The 21,677-nt window shown below is 38.0% G+C and overlaps 1 protein-coding gene across 1 annotated transcript in view; it reads right to left on the bottom strand.

Annotated features, from left to right (window-relative positions):
• Positions 1 to 8,637: 8,637 nt before the first annotated feature.
• Positions 8,638 to 21,677, bottom strand: part of Ufsp2 (UFM1 specific peptidase 2) — an 89,547-nt gene continuing 76,507 nt past the window's right edge. Inside the window, exon 9 of the mRNA XM_083129669.1 lies at positions 8,638 to 9,275. Within this exon, the coding sequence (XP_082985795.1) occupies positions 9,064 to 9,275 (212 nt within the window). The 3' untranslated portion in view covers positions 8,638 to 9,063. The remainder of the gene's footprint in view (positions 9,276 to 21,677) is intronic.

Raw genomic sequence — 21,677 nt, 5'->3', positions numbered from 1 at the left:
CGATGAAATTTTCCCTGCATATTCAGAACAGATGTGGCCTTCTAATGCACATGCTTTTGTTCCGATTGCAACGCCACCTCTGACGGATTCTTAGAACTTTCCAAACAACCCTCGTAGCTGGTCCATGTTTAAAAAGTCTAAAAAAATGTCTCCACTAAAGTATAAATCTGCTTCAGTTCCACTGGTTCATCAATTCAGATATATCATATGCCATTTCAAATAGATTGAATTACTTGCCTCAGTAGTGGAGTGATCAGCATAACTTGCTACAGTCAAAAGTCATAGGTTCAAATCTTGATCAGACATGTATTATATTATTGTTTGTCTTGCCCTTACTTCATTAATTCAAGTCATAATAATCATTATGATTAAGCTAACAGATAGAAAAGCAATGCAAAAATAATAAATAGTTGACCCCATTGCTATTTGAATGTCCACAGGTAGTGAAGGATTATTTCTCTTGTAGGTTACGGTGCTTACAAGCACAAAAACACAATTTTCAATGTCACATTCCAGGAGAACACATGCTCCCTTCATGAGACATTTATTTCAAGTTTGAATAATATTGCAGTCAAACAATGGATCATGTCAGTTATGCAACATTGTTGAAACATAACAACTGTGAAACATTTTTTTCTTTCAAATTTTGATCATGGATCCCAAATATTGTGGAATTCAAAAACATTCCCCTCTCTACAAATATATTTGATCTCTTCTGTAGGACTAAATTTGAAAGGTGGCAGCTTACCCAATTTGTGAATTAACTCCTTAGTGAGTCTATATCGCCATTCTCATTATTTAATTCTTTCCAAGGTTACACCTCCCACACATTTAAATCTGTCTCCTGTTATTATTTTTAATCAAATCTTTATCTTCGATGATGTGACCTGACAAACCCATTCGTGGGTCCAAATTGTGATGTCCAAATCATGTTCATGCAATTTGATTACCATTTTTCATGGTGTTTGCCCTACAAAATCTGGAATGAAGATGTTAGTACAGTAGTTCAGTTTTCCCTTTTGGTGCTTATGTGCATTTCTTTGCTTGCATTGTCTGCTGTGCTTTCTGCAGGCAGTTTTCTGGTTTTTGTCATCTGGCGGCGATGCTGCATGGTGATTGGCAGGTTGTCCGCTGCATTGTGTTGCTTAGTGCAGCATGTCTCGCGCTCCTTGGGCAGGTGAGAATGAGTTGTGCAGGAGGTCTGCATTTTTTCTTGCTGTACAGGGTGGAAGGTTGGGTGTGCCTGTCCATTGTCTATGTTTAGTGCTGGTTTCTGCTAGATTATAGCATGTGTTTCTTTAATGGTGTTTTCCATGAGGGAGCCAGTTGGGTGAAGTAGGGATGTGGCATTGAAGTGATGTGCGAGTCCTGATTGTGGTGGCTCCTTTTTTTCAGTGTTCTCCAATTCATTCTTGTACAGTATGGATAGTTCTGCTGAGTAGTGGCTGTGGCACTGGCATGTGGTCTTGTAATCACTGGTGGATAAAAGTTTGTGCATAATAATCTCTTGAAGTTTGGTAAGCCTCTTCTGATTCGGGATACTTGTTTGTTTGTGTCTGATGTTGGACGATTCAAGTGCCTTGGATAGTTTGCCAGATTTGGTGGAATGGTATGGAAATGCAGTTCGTTTCGGTTTGGGTCTTTTCTACATTGTGGATGCTGGAACTGGGCTTCTGCTTTTGTACACAGTATTGTTAAGCATTGATGGTTGGCATTCAGTGTATCCATTGTTTAGTCCTCTCTCTGTAACATATTGTAGATTTGTGCATGTTACTCGCTATTAAAGGAAATAAATACGTTAAATAGTATTGATTAATTTAACTACTTACGTGAGTGAGTATGGAGTCTTATTAGGACAACGTTTCGGAGGTCAAACTCCCACCTTCATCTGGTTCGTGGATGTTTCTAGGCACAGAGCATAGTGTCACGTAAAAGAAGTGTTGAATGAGGATTTGGTTAAGGGTTAAGGTTAAAAACACTTACAAAAACTCTGCCATATTCAAACTTAAAAAATCTCAGCGTGTTAAAAACTTCGTAAATATACTCCACACTTATGTTAAAATAACTAAAAAAGGATCCCAAGTGGCCGTTACGAGCCCAGGCTGGTTGTGAGGCCTACACTAGTGAGCAGCCCCCACCTCAACCGGAAGGAAAAAGCTACCTCTCCTCCTATAAACCGTCCCTCCTTTATCTCTTACGTCACCAATCCAAAGTGAATTCTTGTTCTTCTTCTGCTGCTTTGATGACATCTCTCTGTGATGTGAATTATTTCATCCTGAAGGTCATATTTCATGAAGCTGTGTGTTAAGGCTCTTCTATAGGAGGGGGGGGGGGGGAATGCAGACCTCCCGTACAATCCCCTTCCTGCTGACCAAGGAGCACAGCCATGCTGCATCAAGCAACACAATGCAGTAAACACCCCAATTATTGTGTTTGAGACAGCAGCAAGTAAAAACTACAAGATGCCAATTGTTTCGTACCCGGCTGTAGATCTGGATATGACCGCTGTTCTTCATTTTTTAGGCCACCTAAAGACAGTAATGGTTTCTCAAAATGGGAGAGTGCCATCCCTAGAAAAGATAAAAAACTAAGTCATAATTGCTATGTGTGTGATATTCATTTTTTCACTGATCTTTTAGTGAAAGTGGATTCGTTCATAGTGGATGGCAAAACAGTAGAAATTCCATGACAAAGGTGGAAATTAAAACCAGAAGCAGTTCCTCATATATTTCTTGATCTGCCCAAATACCTCTCTCTGACAGTTAAGAAGCGAAAATCTCCCATGAAAAGGCAATCCTTGCGGACAGATGATAATGAAGTAAGTACTTGTCGCATTAAGCTTATCAGTAGAGGATGATTTGCTTCAAACTTAAGAATCAGAAACACAATTTAATTAGAATGCAGAATAAACTAAAGGTCGCACAGGCTAAAATAAATTTGCTTGAAAAAGGCGTTAAAGATGCTAAATTAAAGACAATGGTCACACAGTCAAAACAGTTCGTGTCTCTTAGCAAAAATCAAAAAATTGTAATTGATACAATCTTAAAGAAATGCCAACTGAAAAGTAAGACATAAATGAGATACAGTTCTGAGTTTATACTGGATTCTCTTCTTTTAAAAATTAAGTCCCCCAAGGGGTACAGACACTGTTTGCATCACGATTTGCTACCTTTGCCTTCTGAAGCTCACTTGAGAAAATTGGTGAAGGGTCTTAAATGTCCTTATGGCGTAAATTCCCATGCCATCGACCCTATAACACATTTTTTTAGTGAAAAGAATGAGAATGAGCGTAGCCGAATGCTGATTTTTGATGAAGTTAAACTTAGGGAAGCAATTCAGTTTAACTCGAATTCCTTAAAAATAGACGGCTTTGTTGATTTGGGAAATCTTACTCCAGACGAAAGCAAGAATCAATTAGCAAATCATGCTCTAGTTTTTATGTTTGTTCCTTTTCTGTATAATTGGATTCAACCCATAGCAGTATATGCTAGCAGGAATGCCACCCCTGGAGACATTCTCACAAAAATACTTATCCAGGTGATCATACATTTGGAAAAAGCAGGGGTCAGAATTATTGGTTTTACATCCGACGGTAGCCAATCTAACAAAAAGTTATGGAAATGCTTACGAATTTCGGAAACAGAAACATGTTCTGATTAAAATGGCAGCCTTAAACTGTGGTGACGATTTAGGGGATAGCTTCTCCCTATTTTTTTGTCTCCACACTATGGCCTGTTAATGCTAAGCCTTGTCTCCCAAGAGAAAGTATACTTTCCTTGAACACTCCCCCTCATTTTGGAACCCAGTCGCCACTTGTGAGGTTCTATTTATACCCCTTAAGAAGATGGTGTTCAGCCCCCCCCCCCCAATACAAAATTGAGGATGGACTGATGTTCCGTTATTGTCTAAAAATACGGTGTGTCTACAGTCACGGCACGATGTCATTTTCGAAGAAATACCAAGTGTCTCGTCTGTTTTGCCCATAATTGCACCACATGAAAAAAAAAAAGGCAAAACTGCCTTCTTATTTTCTCTATCATCGAAAGTTGTGTATAATGGGTAATTTTCAATTCAAAAGAATGTATGCCTCCCAGCAAGAGGGAATGGACAAGTTTTGAGTTTCTGTCACAAGCCGGCATTAAATGCTAAATCAACAAACACCAGCCAAGTCCCCGGTGATGAGAGGTCGCCGGGAGAGCCAGAAGTGAGTGGCCGAGAGAGTTGGAGTAACTTGTGTTTAGTCAAGGCTTGCATAAGATGGCGATAATGAAATTGGTCGTGTGATGCTTTCTGCAAATCACATCTCTCTTTACTTTTGTGCCCAGGTTGCAACTTTGGCTCATGATGCGAGGAGGAACAACTCCCTCATTTTTCAATAAAAATGGAGAGGAAAGATGTCTGTGGGTAAACAGATGTATGGATATCTGGGGGAATTGTTTTGTGTGTTTGTAATTAAATTATTATTTGTGCTATGCATGTGCTTGACTTTTTCAATTTCAAAACTAATAAACTTTTGTTAGAAGCAATCAAAATGAAAAATGTGAAATATCTATTTCCCTGCTTTTCATTACTCGGAGTGACACTTCACAACTGTTCCCAGTTTGAGCCACAACCAAAATATCTCAACACAAGTGATTTATATTCTAATGACTTGCCGATGTCTTCTACCCCATGACATTCTCCTGACAGTGCTTAAAGGAGATCAATAATATCCTGTTTGGTACAATCCAGCGCAGCAGCATATAACCGCAGTGAAACTGTTCAAAAATAAATCTTGCAAGATCCCTGTGAACTTACTTGCTTAACAAAGATAAAAAATTTGAGTGAAAATATGTTTAAGAAAACAGTTGCTTGTCAGTGATTTTATCAGGTTAATGGTGAGACAGATTTCTTGCAGTGGGAAAACACTAGTGTTTCTATTTCTAGTTTTACGCCATACCCCAGTGTTTGTCTAATGCTGGTAAATAATATGAATGTTGACGTGGGGAAAAAATATGTACTAAAGGTAAGTTATGTGAAAACAGTCTAGGCAGAAAGAGCAGTGAAAACATTTTTGTCCTCAGTGAAAATAAGTTAATTTTCCCAGGTTGTGTGAATGGTGTATGTTGTTTACCCAGCATTGTGAGGACTATTGGTATCTAGTTAATTTTTTTTTTTTTTTTTAATAGATAAAATTGGATAAATCTATCTACAGCTTTCAATTTTTCATATTTGTACTTTTAAAAATTAAATATTTATTTATGGCCTGAAGTTTCTAAGTATATATTTCACTATGTCAATTAGTGTATTTATTCCTCCTTGATGTGTGTTGAATTAAATATTGTACTTAAATTCAGAATTTTCTGTGCCCCTATTCTAAAAATAAAAATCAGTCTAATTTTATAATGGTATTTGTTTTTTCATAAGTAACAGAAAGTTGAGGCAAGTGTATTACTATTTTTACTGCTAACATGAAAGTACTGCATGCAACTACAGCCACATTTTACACCTTTTATTAAATTAATATATAATTTGACATTTTTCAGAACATATATTTATAAATTTTGTTATTTAGTCTAGTCACAATGCGGATGCATTTATGAACTGTTTTTCCCTAATAATGGTAATAAAAACGGAAATAACAATCTTAATAATAATACTAATTGCAACGAAATAATATATGTGCGCATGGCACCGTACCATGAAGGCACATTCAGGGTATGTGGAGGTAGGGCCTCCACATTTTCCCAATCTTGGCCATTTTGGAGGTGATGTGATCAGCACCATGCTCCAGCCACCTTTACCCACAGATAGCCATTGATTTTGAGGCTGGATGTGCCCAGGGTCACGTGGCAGTCAGATGCCCTACCGACTAGACGATGGTAGCTGACCAAAAATAATAATGTACATTAGCTTATACAAGTTAGGGGCATTTAAGTTAGAATAACCTGACAAAACAATTATTGATAATGATATACCAGGTGTTTCAGAAACTAACTGAGGTGTTATGAAATTTATTGCAAGTAAACTATTGAACTTAGGTTAATGAAACCAGTCCAGAACAAATTTTGCATGTATGTTTTAAGCTGAGCGCTTCACATCCCTACCACTAGGTGACACTCAAATCACCCACATCACTTACAGTGTTTTGTGCAATGTTTTGGTCCCCAAGATCACCAGATCTTACACTGTGTGACTTCTTTTTGTGGGATTTCATCAAAGACAGGGTATTCATCTCACCGATGCTGTATGATATCGCATCCCTAAGAGAGCGTATCATCCCAGCGATAGACACTATTGACAGGCCCATGTTGATGCAAGTGTGACAAGAACTAGACTATCGTGTCAATGTATGCCATGTCACCTGTGGTGGAAAGAAAAACAAAACAAAAAAAAACTGTGTTCCTCGATCTTTCTGGACTGGCTTCATTAACGTAAGTTCAATAATTTACTTGCAATAAATTTTTGTAATCCCCCTATTATTTCTGAAACACACGGTATGTGAAACAGCAGATCTGCTACTGTCCCACCCTACTTGAATGCACAGTCGTAAACCAGATGTTTCACATCATCACAAACAATAAATCACACCACGGCAACAGTTTGGTAGATCTCGTTTTGTTGGAGATCCATGAGGATTCAATTTCCTGTTTACCCAAGTAGAGATTTCAGGAAGACAATCCCTATAATTTCAAATAATATATATCAAGACTACATACAGTCAAAATTACATTGTGAATATCACATATATATACACACAGATGCTTCAAAATCTGCATCTGGAAAAACAGGAGCAGCATTTTACTATGATAATTCTGCAAAATTCAAAATTTTTCCTTTGCCATCGTATCTATCCATTTACACTTCAGAAGCTTTCGCAATAGACAGGCATTGCTTTATGTACAAGAGAAGAAGTTGAATTCAGTTTTAATTGCAACCGATTCAGCCTCTGTGCTTAATTCATTACAGTTTGCATCATGGTCATGTCATACGGAATGGTATATTATTAACATAAGAATACAGACACTGAAATTAATGGAATTGGAATATAATATCACAGATACTTTGGCAAAATATGCAGCGAATCAAACAATCCCACGGCTGTTTCAATAAAGTTTCCGTCTGTAGGTTTGGAATCCCACACTAAAAAAATATTACTTACAGACTGGCAAAGCTTGTGGAAAAATACTGGTAGTGAATGTGGTAGGGCGTACTATTCTATACAAGAAAGAATTCCAAAGGAATGCTGGTTCAAACATATACCACTTTTTCAGAGTTCCCTCACAACTATAATGTGCTGCAGGTTAAATCATACCACCGCCGAAGCTCACCTTTACAAGAACAACTTAGTGCCTTCACCAGTTTGTTTGTGTAGTGAACATATTGCACCTCCCCGAACCATATTATATTTCAGTGTAAACTTTATACCCTCTGTACGCTCCCATGGCAAGTATTGTTACGCGATATGCAGATGACACTTTGGTCGTTTACAAAAGGGAAGAAGAAATAGATCTACTCATGGAAAAACTTAGCAACGTTCACACCAGGTTGAAATTTACAATAGAACGGGAAAACCAAGGCAGCATTAACTTCCTAGATCTAACCATCAAAAGGAGGGGCAACAAATTCACCACCACAGTCTATAGAAAACCAGGGGCAGGGAACCAGTATAACCACTTCCTTTCCAGCCAACCACCCCAACATAAAGCCAAGAGCTTTCTCGCACTGTTCAAGTGAAGAAGATTTGAAGGAAGAAGTTACCATAGTTACAGAGATAGGACTTCAAAATGGATACACAGTACATCAAATCTCCACATGGTGCAGCAAAGCGGAAATGCAAGTACGACAACCTAACCTACACCACCCAGCCAGCAGCAATAAAGCTCAATGGATTGCCTTCCCTTACCACCAGACTACATCCAACCACCTAACCAAGACCCTGAAACAATATGACATCAAACTCACACACAAACCAGTGAACAAAATAGCCAGTGCCCTAATCAAACACAAGAGATTATTCCTTTCCCCACTAGACAACCCAGGTGTATATGATGCCCAGTGTGAGTGAAACTCGCATTACATTGGCAGATCCATCAGATCTGTCAACGAGCATATACAACAGAACTTAATGGACGCAAAAAAATCCCAACCCACTACAGGACTAGCAAGGCACCTCAAGTTCAACAAACACAGGATCAGAAAAGTTTCAGTTAGGCATACATCGCACACCCTAATCTACACCAAAATCAAAGAGGTGCATGCAATTATGCACTTTCCGAAAGAGCTGAATATCAACAGCGGTCAGGATCATCATGTTTGGCTTCCGCTATTACTGTACAACAACTCAAACCAATCACGTGCAGCAGCTGAAATGGCTACACCAGCGCCCCTAGTGGTAGTCGAGGAAACAACAGGAACTAGAAGTCAACCTAACAGTAAAGCATCGAGATCCTAAGTGGACGGTGGCAGAGGCCACCGAAATTACATTTACAGTAAGTTTCGCAGATATCTCTAGTAACTCGCTTATGTCTTAGTAAACTTACGCAAGTCAACTTACGTCTTATAATATGTTCTTATTGTGAAAGGGTGGTTATAGGAACATTCAAGAGAGGATTAACTAAAAGTCACACAAAAGTGATGCAAAATAACAAATACATGTTGAGTTTTAGGTCCATTTTATGCACAGGTAGGCCAAAACAAAGATATAAACAAACAATATTATACATGTATTAATGTACACACATGTACAAACACATAGCATTATCCTTAAAAAGTTTGCAGCATATGCTTGTTAACTAACAATTAAATACAATATTTCATGCACATATGTATATATATTTATTTTTCAAGTGTCCATCTTTTAAAAAATAATGTTGATATTACAATCAGTGAATGAAATGAATACACTTAAAACCTACGTCAAACTGTATATACATGTCACTTCCCGCATGTAGTCTCATCAGAAAAAAGTACATAAAAAAGAACATTTATTCCAGCAACTGGAAAGTGATATGCTTTGAAGTTGAAGGCACACCAAATATATTACAAAAGTGAAATTTCAAACCATCATATCAGTTGTTACATTCATACACAACGTGGCCTTTGGGGCATACATAAATTATAAAATGCCGATTTTGCCCAAAAATTTGTGTCTTTCCATCCACACCAACCTTTACTCTGGATGACAGATAAATCATCCCTTCCTGTGTAGTGTGGATCAAGAATCAGGTACTTTAACTTTCCTGTCTCTTTGTTGAAGTCCACTCCAATAATGGTATGTGCTAACACACCACCCCCTAAAATAAAGAAAAATTTCAAGTATAACGAATATTCCAATTTTGTTTGAGTGTTTTTAACTAGGAATAAAAGAACTACAGTGGAAACCCAATTTTGCGTTACCGGATTTTACATTTTCTCACATTATACATTCAATCTTGATGGTCCAAACAGCAAAATGTCAAATAATGTTCCTGCATTTAAGTTTTTTTCAGCTTGATTCCCTGAAAATGTATAATTGAGGTTCCAATGTATATGTTTATATTGCACATGTTAATATGTGACAAAAGACATTCAAAACAGTAATGATTTTTATTATTATTATTATAAACAACAATAATAATCTACTGCATCAAATTAACAGATGTCATATCCTGTTTCTTAGGTCAAAAAAAAATGGATGTACATGCTTGAAACTATAGTCTTTCCACTGAAATATTGAATGCTTTTACTAGAAAGGAACTATTACAAAATTTATGAAACAACAGTAATCCCATATGGCAATTGTAGAAACTCTAATCACATCTTAATATCATATTATAGTTCTTTGAAACAACAGGAAATGTCATTTGCTTTTTGTGCACTAAATTATTAAGTTTGAAACCATTGTAATTTGTCAGTTATATTTCTAGAACATTCTGATGCAGGATCAATTATTTATTCTTTAGAAACTCTTCTTAACACAGCCTGAACAGTTATTTTTGAAGTGTAAACATATACTCAGTAGCTACAAAGTCCGTAAAAAAAATTAAAAATTGGTAGAATTAAATGATTCAGAAACATGTAACACATCATACACTTGAGTAAAGGGAAACTCTTCAATGATTTTTTACTTTTCTTTTTCCATTTTACTGGCTTAGTTATGAAAACAGCCAAGTGAGGCACCACTGCCATAGGAGCCGTCATGGTAGCAGAACCAGTTGGAGAAAGCAGTTTCCATACTTCAGTTTTCCTGCTATTATAACTGCCATGAGCCTTCCATGCCAAGCACCAGAAGAATCTAGCAGTGCACAACAGCATTATGAAGTGATACAGGAAAGCTAACAAGGACTGTTTGTGTAATATAAAATGACCTTGCATGTCAGAAGAGCCAGTGGAACATGTGAGCAAGGCTTTTCGTTCCAGCGTAATCTCAGGAAGTCAACGTATCAAGTAATTCAGGAGCCAAACATCTGCAGCCAGAAGTATGGAAAAATCCTTTGTAAACACTTGCATGTGAAGGCATACAAACTGCAGTTTCTGCAAGCCTTAAATGTCTTTGATGATAGTGTCACATGAGAACAGTTCAGCATTGCAATGCACGAGCATATGCAAGATGATGGTTTTGGAAACAAATTCTCCAGTGAAGAAGCACTTTTCATTCTGGAAATGACCACTAGCATAATGTGCATGTGTGGAGAATAGAGAATTCACATGCAACTCTCGAGTATGTTTTGGACTTGCCAAAAGTAAGCACATTCAGTGTCCTGTCCAACAGGAAGGCTTATGTCCCCCTTCTTCACTACGGGGTCTGCCACTGTCAACATGCTGCAAGTGTGGTTCATGCCACAAAATGGAAAGCACTATCAGGGATTTCATATTCCAACAAGATTACACTCATCTGCAATTTCACCTATTCGTACGTGGCTACCTCAACCAGGAGTTGCCACACCAATGGAATGAACACTGGCCAGGCAAGGCATTAATCTGCTTACCACCTAGTTCACCAGACTTAACTCCATGCTATTTCTTCCTTTGAGATTATGTAAAGGATCATGACTATGTGTTATCTCCACCACAGGAGTTTGATAATTATTGATACAACATGGATAATGTTGTGATTGAGCATTATATTATATATAATCATGTAGCTACAAGGAAGAACAAAAATGTTCCATAGTCTGTTGTCGATTCAGATAGTTAATTTTTCGATTCCTCGGATGCCATGTTGTACATGTGTTGAAAGACTATTAAACCTCGTTTGTGTTTTACTTACAGGATGTATTTTATTGTATCTATCCATGTTTAATTTGTACCTAAGCATTCCAACCACTCTGAATGTTTCATTCATGTGGACAGGATAATTGAATTCGAATCAAGTAAGGATAGACTCTGTACATATGTGGCACAATTTCAAACGAAGTGCATATTTTATTTGTGAATATACAGAAGTGAACTTGTTTACATAGAGATTGTACATCTCTATTCTTCCAGAATGTGTTCATTTGGTTGGAACTAGCGTACGTGAGTACATAGGTTCTGTAGATTTCTCTTCGTCACAATGTTGACAGATAGCATTCGGTGTTGAACATTTTACTTCAATACTTGGATCCATCATTGTGTCATTAGTAATTTGTACAATGGCACTTAACATTCAGTGAGTTTCACGAGGAAACTGAACACATTGACAGTAATGTCTTAAGGTTTGAGCAACTGTGCGTAGCTCAAAATGTTTCCAAAGAGAGGAGGGTTCCTGTTCTTCTTGCAGATATGGATCCGGAAGCTTTTCATAAAAGATAAAGTACGTATTATGTGATGTAACTGGTATGATTAAAGATAAGATGCTACGTCATTACAGGCCTAAAGTGAACAAGTTCACATAGAGGTTTAAATTCAGGTGCAAGGGGAATCGGTATCTCAGTTCATAGTTAGGTTGAAACACCAAACTTCAAAATGTAGTATGTACAAGTTATAATAGGATTGCAGTATGATACGCACACAAAAGGTTATCATCAGAAAGTGATTTAACTTTTGTGAAATGCCAGGAGTTAGCTTTACAGCTTGAAATGCTAGAAAGTGAGGTGAAATTATTCTCCAACCATACCCATACAAATTCGTATGCATATCACACAAAGTCTAGCTCTACTTTTCATGGTAAGTCTGATATTAACCTTTTGGATCCCAAGCATCTCGAACGAGATACCCAACTGTAACCCTCACGGTCCCAAGCATCTCGATCGAGACGCTGTGTCAAGGTCGTAGTTTTTACGTTATAACTTTTCTATTTTTGGCTAGAATTTCGATTTTTTTCTTTTATATTGTTCCTAACACATGTATTTAACAGAAATGTTTCTTGCACCTTTTTTTTTCTTCATGAAAATGGAGGTGAAAAGGCAGGAAAAGGGACTTCTCTTTTCAAGGGAAAATATAAATTTCAAACATTTCAACAATTTTTAAAAATAATTTTTGGGGGTTTTCTCCCTTCCCCCTCCATATATACGTCAAATTTGCATTTTGTGCATTTTGAAAAAAAAAATTTGGGGGGGGCGGGGGGAAACGCCATTTTTTTAAGAAAAGTATTTTTGAGGGGATTTTCCCCCTTTCCCCCTCCATATGTACGCCGAATGTGCATAAATTATATATCGTCTGAATCTGTGATTCATTCTGCGTACAACGGTATATCTTTCATATTTCTAGGGCATTTAGTTTCTGAGCTATAGTCGTTTCAAGGTACCGCTGCATTTTGAAGCTTGAATCAGTGGCGTGCCCACCATTCCTTTTGGGGGTACAACTCAAGTTACATTGGTCATACGACAATGATGCAAATATTTTTATGTTCCTTACATGCCAGCGATAATTTCTATGTGCATTTTGAACTTTTCATATCCTTTTTTTCGGGGGGGCGGGGGGGCCAAACCTCATTTTTTTTAAAAAAAAGTATTTTCCGGGGATTTCCCCCCTTTCCCCCTCCATATATACGCCGCAGGTGCATAAATTATATATCGTCTGAATCTGTGATTCATTCTGCGTACAACGGTATATAGTTCATATCTCCAGGGAAAATAGTCTCTGAGCTAAAGTCATTTCAAGGTACCGCTGCATTTTGAAGCTTGAATCAGTAGTGTGCTGACCATTCCTTTTTGGGATGTACAACTCAAGTTACATTGGTCATATGAAAATAACGCAAATATTTTTGTGTTCCTTACATGCCAGCGATAGTTTCTATGTGCATTTTGAACTTTTCAAATCCTTTTTTTCGGGGGGGGGGGGCGAAACCCCATTTTGTTTTTAAAAAAGTATTTTCAGGGGATTTCCCCCTTTCCCCCTCCATATATACGCCGAATTTGCATAAATTTCATATAGTCTGAATCTCTGGTTCATTCCGCGTACAACGGTATATCACTCATCTCTCTAGGTCAATTAGTCTCCGATCTACACTCATTTAATTGAAACTCTGCATTTTGCTCAAAATCGGCTCTGGACCGAGAGGCTTACTTGTGAAAATGGCCTTGGGACTCAAAAGGTTAATTCATTGTATGCTAAGGACACATCCTATTCTCAAGGTTCGTGTACATTAAAGAAATGTGGACAAGTTACTCATGAAAAATCACACTCTAGTCAGTGTGAGAATTGTACTAAATCACATGTACAAGGACGATGCCCAGCATGGAATTCCATCTTCAGCTACTGTAAATGCAGGAGCAGTAAATGCAGAAGGAAACAAAGGTTTAAAGGTAATAAAACTGTGAAGAATGCATCCAGAGAGACTTCATGCAATGTATCTGTTGATGAGGAGCTTCCAGATAACCTAACAGCACTCACGCTAATTCATCTCAAAGTAGAAATGCTCAGTCAACACACTGTATTAGCTGGTTCAACTGAACGTTCGGTTTGATTTGATTTGGTGTTTTAAGTCCACTTTGTGCACAGTAAGGTTAATCGGGACTGGACCTACATTTTAAAGTGGGATCCGAACCACTATGTGCCTCCACCGGGTATCAAACCCGAGACCCCTTGATTACAAGGCAACAACACTACCACTGCGCCATCGGGGAGGCCCCTGAACGTTCGGCAACTTCACCGCGACATTCTGTATACAAAGTATTTTCTTTTCAAAATGACAATTAATTTTTTCTTCTGAAAATTACACGATTAATTTATCTATAAATTAATGGATTAACAAGTAGGAGATAGATACTGGCTCAGGTATTAACATTTTCGATGTACGACATTTCGAACAATAGTTCCCGGAATGTACAATTTCTACCACAACTATCAGGCTGAAAAGAGTCAATGATGGTTATGTACACATAGTGGGACAATCTACAGTTGTACTTGATTTAAAAAAATAAACAATTTTCATTACCTGTGATCTTATGCAAAGAGCCGTTAACATTTCTACTCATGGGAAGATCGTGGGTAGATGTAATCAACTCTTCCTGGAGAAGATTTATTATTTAGCAACAACAGATCATTTTTTAATGCTAAAACAGGCTCAGGAGCTGCTACAAGTTCAGGCGTTGCCACAATATCTACGGACATTATATCCAAAGACACTAAAGAAGATACTTATTATCTACTGTAATTGTGTTCGTTACTACTGGATGGGTCGAGTAACTGAACAGAAACAGAGTGGCCTGTCTCCTTATTTCGAGAAGAGGAAACAAATCAAATTTGAACAGGGATGTTTATTATGGATGAGCAGATTCATAATCCCATTTAAGCTTCAAAATAAGGTACTCCATTGATTGATTGTCATATAGGGATCAGCCGTATAGAAGAATTGTGTTGATCTAGATTTTGGTTGCAGAAGTTTCAACATACATTGTGGAATTCATAGCACGCTGCTCCACATGCGGAGCAAATGCCACGAAGGCTCGGAAGTGGACCGTCCTCTATGTGGCCTCCTGCTTCCGCAGTCTCAAAAAGGTGGCACATAGATCACTTCTTTCTTGCAGGATGCAAATTTCTCATTGTTGTTGATGCATTGAGCATGTGGACGGACATGTGGCCAGTCCACACCCTAGATGCCGAAGAGACGGTGCAATGGATTTTACAATCGTGTGCACACTTAGGTGTTCCTAAAACCATAGCCTCTGATAACGGTCCTACTTTCACATCACTCAAATTCCAACAATTTTGGCAGAAGTACAGCATTTCCCATGTGACTTCTCAGCCATACCATAGCCCCAGTAACGGTCTTACAGAAAGGTATGTGCAGGCAGTTTGAATAAAGCTCTTGCACGACAAACCAAATACGAGTGCTTTGGAATTGGATATGGGAATAGCCAACCTCCTTGCTATGCTACACAATATGCATCTTGGCGAAGCAGAGACATTGGCCTCTGCATCTGTGTTACGGTATAGACCATGTTTCTGGAAGGAGGATGACACTTTAGCTAAGTCTCAAAAAAAGCGTTAATTCATCTCCTTTCAAGAATCGTGGCAGAGAAGGTAAACAATCCTTTTTAAAGAAAAGTTATCAAAAGAATGATGCAGTATGAGTTCAGTTACCAAAACACTGAACACCAAATCATATTCCGGATGTAATTATATGTCCAGTAGCAGACAGCATCCTGTTTAAGGTTCTATTAGACGAAGGTACTACGAGAGTAGTACACCCTAGATGGCTTTGACAGCATATGGTAACGAGTACAGACACACTAGCTGACGGCGAGATGACAACACCCCAGGTACAAAATCAAAGGGAAACTGAAGCCACCCCAACTAGTTATCTTCCAGCCAGATCATCGAGGACCTCAACCCCTGAGCCGAGGAGATCGACAAGACCGACATCCACCTGACCGATATGCTTATAGGGTTACATAATGATTCCTGGTGTATGAATATTTTGTGTACATCTTTCATGTTCAGGTCATTAATGCTATCGTGACCTTTTTATTTATATATTTATTTATTTATTTTTATTTTTTGAGCTGTTTGGAGGAATGTTGTGATTGAGCATTATATTATGTATAATCATGTAGCTATGAGGAATAACAAAAATGTTCGATAGTCTCTTGGTGATTCAGATAGAGTTAGTTTTTGCCCTTGGATGCCACATAGAAAAGGGGTGTTGAAAGATTATTAAATGTTGTTTGTGTTTTATGTACAGGATGTATTTTATTGTATCTATCCATGTTTAATTTGTACCTAAGCATTCCAACCACTCGGAATGTTTCAGACAACTACAAATAAGTTGGTGAATATTATTATCAGCGAACAAATTTATATGTACTAAAAAGTATTGGATGGTTCATTATAAGCAGTGACACTGAATCACAGCTGCCATTACCACAGTCCCCGCTGTTATGCTGGGTCTGTTGTGGGCAAAAATGAACTAACGCTACATGTGTGGTGTGTGACAAAAGGTGGGAATATTGATCACTTTGAGATAATATATATATACGTATATATATATATTGGAAACAGTTTGACTATCACTTTGTGTATGATTCATTACATGTAACTGGCCAGGTAAGGCACTAATCTGCTGGCCACCAAGACATCACCAGACTTAAAGTTATGTAAAGGATCATGACTGTGTGTCAGCCCCATACTTATGCTGATTTTTAAAAATCTTTCAAGGGCTCTATAATTATTCCATACATACTTGCGTTGATTTTTCTTTATTATAAATGTGTTGTGTTTATGAATTATAATGAAGATTCAATTCTTGTATTATTCAAAAGTTAATGCAATTTTCAAACAAGAGATGATATATTTCTCCATTCCAGTGCCAAGACTACAAGCTGAAATGGTTGTTGAAAATAAATAAATAAATAAATAATAATAATAATAATAATAATAATAAAAGTGATTTTAAGATGTGTAGTAAGCTATATGTATAGATTGGGACGTCTCACATGGACTAGGAAGTGGTTGTATCCATGATAATGCAAAGAATTGAGAGAATTCACAGACTTCACAGTGAACACACAATCCATATTTAGTTGAGCTGACCTAATACTGAAGCTGATGTGGTATTGATACTTTTCCAGAGATCATGTATCTCATGGAGTTCACAAAAATAAGACGTGGCACTTATGCAGAGTCTAAATATCCCAAAAATTATGCAAAATGCATGATTAATTTTTTTTCTTCTTTTTTTGTGAATACATTGTGGAGAGAATGGATTTGGTGATTGAATGATTATCTCATGTGAAATTATGAATATTTTAAAGCAAAAGTGACAGCTTCATATAGTTTAATTACAATAGAAAATATACATGTAAACATTTATAAATATCTGAACTAGTTTAAATTGTTTCAATTCCATCGTGACATCGATTGTAACTGGTAAGAGAATTGGTATCGTGTCACCAATCACTACAGCCACATATTTATGGTGAATAAAATATCCAGAATTCAGTACAAAAACTAAGCACATTTCTGGATCAAAAGCAGCATATAAGATGGCATTTCAGTGTTAAAATGGTGAATATAACCCTAAATTTGATTTTAAAACAGTGTCACATTATCGCATTAATGGCAATGAGTTGTTTTAATTGGCATATACGAGGCTTGTCCAGAAAGTAAAGATACAAACCAAAAATAAGATATAAAATAAATGTATTGCTCGCAACCAAAGTTACACTTGATACACTGATACAGAGGCTATTTCTCCACATAAGTGCCACCATTGTCCAAACATTTGTTCAGACGCGGAACAAGTTCTTTTATCCCTGAATTGTAGAAATCCGCCGCCTGCATCTGGAACCAAGTTGTGACTTCTTCCCTGACTTCATCGTTGTCGGCAAAGTGTTTTCCACCAAGATTTTTCTTGAGCTACAGGAACAGGTGGTAGTCGCTGGGTGCAAGGTCGGGCTGTATGGCAGATGATGAAAGACCTCTCATTGAAACTGTGCAAGCAGATCCTTGGTGACATTCGCTGCATGGGGGCAAGCGTTGTCATGAATAAAGCAGATTCCACTTGACAACATGGCTCTCAGTTTGTTTTGAATTGCAAGTCGAAGATGTTTCAAAGTCTTGCAGTAGGTTTCAGCAATAATCGTTCTTCCAGGCAGCATGAATTCCACCAGCAGGATGCTGTGGCGATCCCAGAAAAAGGTTGCCATCAGCTTGCGGGTTGAAATTGACGTTTTGAATTTTTTGGCTTTTGGAGAATGGGTATAGTGCCACTGCAGTGACTGCTGCTTGGATTCAGGCGTATGGTGGAACACCCATGTTTCATCACCTGTCACAATGGAGTCCACAAATGCATCTCCCTCTTCTGCGTAGCGAGTAAGGAAGTCCAGTGCATATCCCAGTCGTTTGGTTTTGTGTTCGTCAGTCAAATGTTTTGGGACCCAGCGTGCACACAACTTGCTGTACCCCAACCCACTCACAACTTCATGAATAGTGGTTTTCGAACTGTCAGGAAACATCACACACAATTCTCGAATTGTCACTTGCCTATTCGCATGCACCTTTGCTTCAATACGATTGCAAAGGTCGTCGGTGATCATGGACGGCCTCCCACTTCTCTCTTCATCATGAACATCACATCAACCTTCTGCAAAGGCATGGCACCATTTCGCCACTTTTTGACGATTCATTACGTTCCCGTACACAGTCACAATTTCTCGGTGGATCTCCGATGGACGCTTTCCTTGTGTCTGCAAAAACCTGATCACGGCGCGCACTTCGCACTTGGTAGGATTCGGTATCGCCACTGCCATTTCCAACGCGTGTTCCTCGCACAAGACTCAGCGCAGCACTGACGACTCACTCCCAATCCTCGTCATATGGATCACGGTTACTGCCAGTGTTGCCAACTTTGGTACACATTTTTCCCCTAACGTGCAAATGTGTTTGTATCTTTACTTTCCGGACAAGCCTCGTAATTCTCCCCTCCCCAAACACTTTTGGCTAAACAGAAACACTTCCTCCCAGACAAAATTAATTTGGGCTGGCTTCAGAAATTCCTAAATCAGATTAGGTTCTTTTTTTTTTTACCTAATTAATCCATTACTATATCCTTCTCTTCAATGCCTTGAATACCTAGTCGATGGTAGATCAGTTGGTAGTCTGTGCATTTCATGCTGGCCCCCGTGACAGAGTGGTTAGCACATCGCGCTATGACCCCAGGGGTCTCGGGTTTGAATCCTGGCCTGGGCATGGATATCTGTGAGTGTCCATTCATCAAATTCATCATCATATCATTACCTTTGCAGTTAGGTTAAAGTGGCACAAAAGTGAAGTAAAATAAAGCAAATCAATCTAGGATTTGATTGATTTGCTTTATTTTACTTCGCTTTTTGTGCCACTTTTGGCTAATTTGCGAAGATGGGGTTGAGTGATCACATGATGAAATTGATGAATAGACACTCACAAACATCCATGCCGGGATTCGTACCCGGGACCTCTGGCATCGTAGCGCGATGTGCTCAACACTCCGCCACAAGGGCCGGCAAATCAATCTAAGAGTTTCGTAGAGTATATTCGGCTGTGTGGTTTAGTAAATTGAGGTGGTGTGATCAAACTGCACATTCATTATTTCACGGATGACTTCAGCACTTACATATATTTCATTGATGGATTTAGTGCTGGATCCATGGCAGTCCACCTCTTCCACTACACGTAGGCGCTGATGAACATGATGGTTTTTAGGAATTGTGGGTAATTCTAGTCTATTATAATGGTGTCTGACATGACAACAGTTTAGGTAGCGTGATTTTATGAGTTTTGCATGCATCATGCTTTGTTTCATCTAATCGTCATCCATCTTCATTGTCGTGATTAGCTTTTTAAAAAAGGTAGTTATCCCACAATGTCTAAATGCAAAATCATGTTAACTTTTTGTGTTCAATTAATCATGCATTTCTTCAGTTTTCATCTATTTCTGTTACTATGGTCAACAATAACTTGAGGAGGAGGCAAAAGAAAGGGAAAAAAAAGCAATGGAAAAACCATGTGATACTTCTGAAGAGTAGTCATGGCCTCTGTGGGGTGATAAACTATCGTGTTTTTGCTTGCTTTTACGTAACCTGCAACTCAAGTGACGTAGCAGGAGCTCCAGGGAACAAGACTAGCACCTTCTGACTTTCACCTCCATTTAGAAACAGAACTTTACTTTGATGCAAAAAAGAATGTCAGTGATACAACAGGCGATAATATCCAACTGATGTTTTCATCACTGAAACATGATTAGAAGGATGCATATTTCATTTCTGACGGAAATGTAAAATGTGAAATAACATTGAAAAGTTCATTTCTCATGTTTCTGAAACGTATGAGGCGTATTTTCCTGCCATATTTTATCACAAAATGATGTGAAAGGAAAAGAAAAATGCGAAATAAACTCTTAAACATGAAATTTATAGTTTATTTACTGACGCGACACTTTCCGATGTCTGAATTATCCTGCAAGTCATGCAAATCATGGAAAATTGATTGATTAATTCTGCGGTAAATATTTGAGAAGCAAAAGTATACTTCTTTACACAATACCCTGACAACTACATAAATGTGCCAAGAGAAAGGAAAAAGTCATTTTGTGTAACAAGTATAGTTTTAATCTTTAGCCTACAGATGGTCGATATTGTGACTAGCAACATGCGGCAGCAATTAACGTGCCATTTTTAATGTAGCATTTCAGTTCTGTCTGTTTTGATCTTTACAGGGTGGCTACAAACAAGCAGAAATGAAATTCCCTGACTTTTCCAGGTTTACCAAGACAAAATTTACATTTTTCCCTGACAATTACAAACTATACAAAATTGATCTTTTTGCAAATGGAAATAATAAACTCATTTCGATCCACGTTATGGTTTTGTTAAGTACCAATATTATCTTCTATGAAATTGACTTAATTTCTCTATTCTCTATGATTTGAATTCAAACTGCAAAATAGTGAATTTGGAAAATGATTACAATTCACAAGCTAGCGAAAGATTATGGAATTTTGTAAGTAATACTTGATTATTTTTAAAGTTACGACTAAATGAGATAAGAGTGAAGAGTGATTGATTAAGATATACAATTTGTAATTTATCAGTCTCCTTATACATTCTCGGTATTATATGTTGATATTTCCACTAAGGTTTGGAACCCTCTGCTTGCAAGAACCGTGAGTGCAGACTCATTTTTCAATGCATAAAGCTCTGTAAAGCAAACAACTTAACTCTTGCATATAAGTGAAACAATTGAATTGAACAAAATAAAGTGTCATATTTCCTTACATTATCAATGGGATTTCTGCTTCAGTACAGTATATCCAAGTGAAGTACATGCAGTTATACCATTAATGCTGACGAAAAGGGTATGTAGGAATTAGAAATTTAATGCAAGCAATTTATAGAATTGCATTGTATAGGTACCTGATTTAGCTAACCACACATTAAAACAGGAACACTCTAATAATAAAAGCTTCTGAAAGTTCATATACGAGGGGCATCCTGAAAAAAGCTCCACTGGTGCCTATACACAGCACTGGTGGTCGAAGAGCGACACACACACACACATGCAGGCAGGAAGAAGTGGCACGTAGCTGTAATCTGGTACAGTTGCAATTCAGCCGTTTTAGGACAGTTCTAGGTTAAAGATTACAGCTCTCATACAGTCTCCCACCAACTGTGATGTAGCCTACATTGCATGCTCAGAATTTGGCACAGAGCCACCAGCAATCCTGTGAGGTGTGCAGACCGGACGCCGTGAGTGATAGTATGGTGTATGGTCAGACGATGGTGCAGACAATTCACTGAATGTGCACAACCCCATAC

This window comes from Lepisma saccharinum, chromosome 10 (assembly GCF_977018435.1).
Source record: "Lepisma saccharinum chromosome 10, izLepSacc3.1, whole genome shotgun sequence".
Taxonomy (NCBI): domain Eukaryota; kingdom Metazoa; phylum Arthropoda; class Insecta; order Zygentoma; family Lepismatidae; genus Lepisma; species Lepisma saccharinum.
The sequence above is the reverse complement of the archived record's forward strand: the minus strand, read 5'-3'. Positions and strand labels throughout refer to the sequence as shown.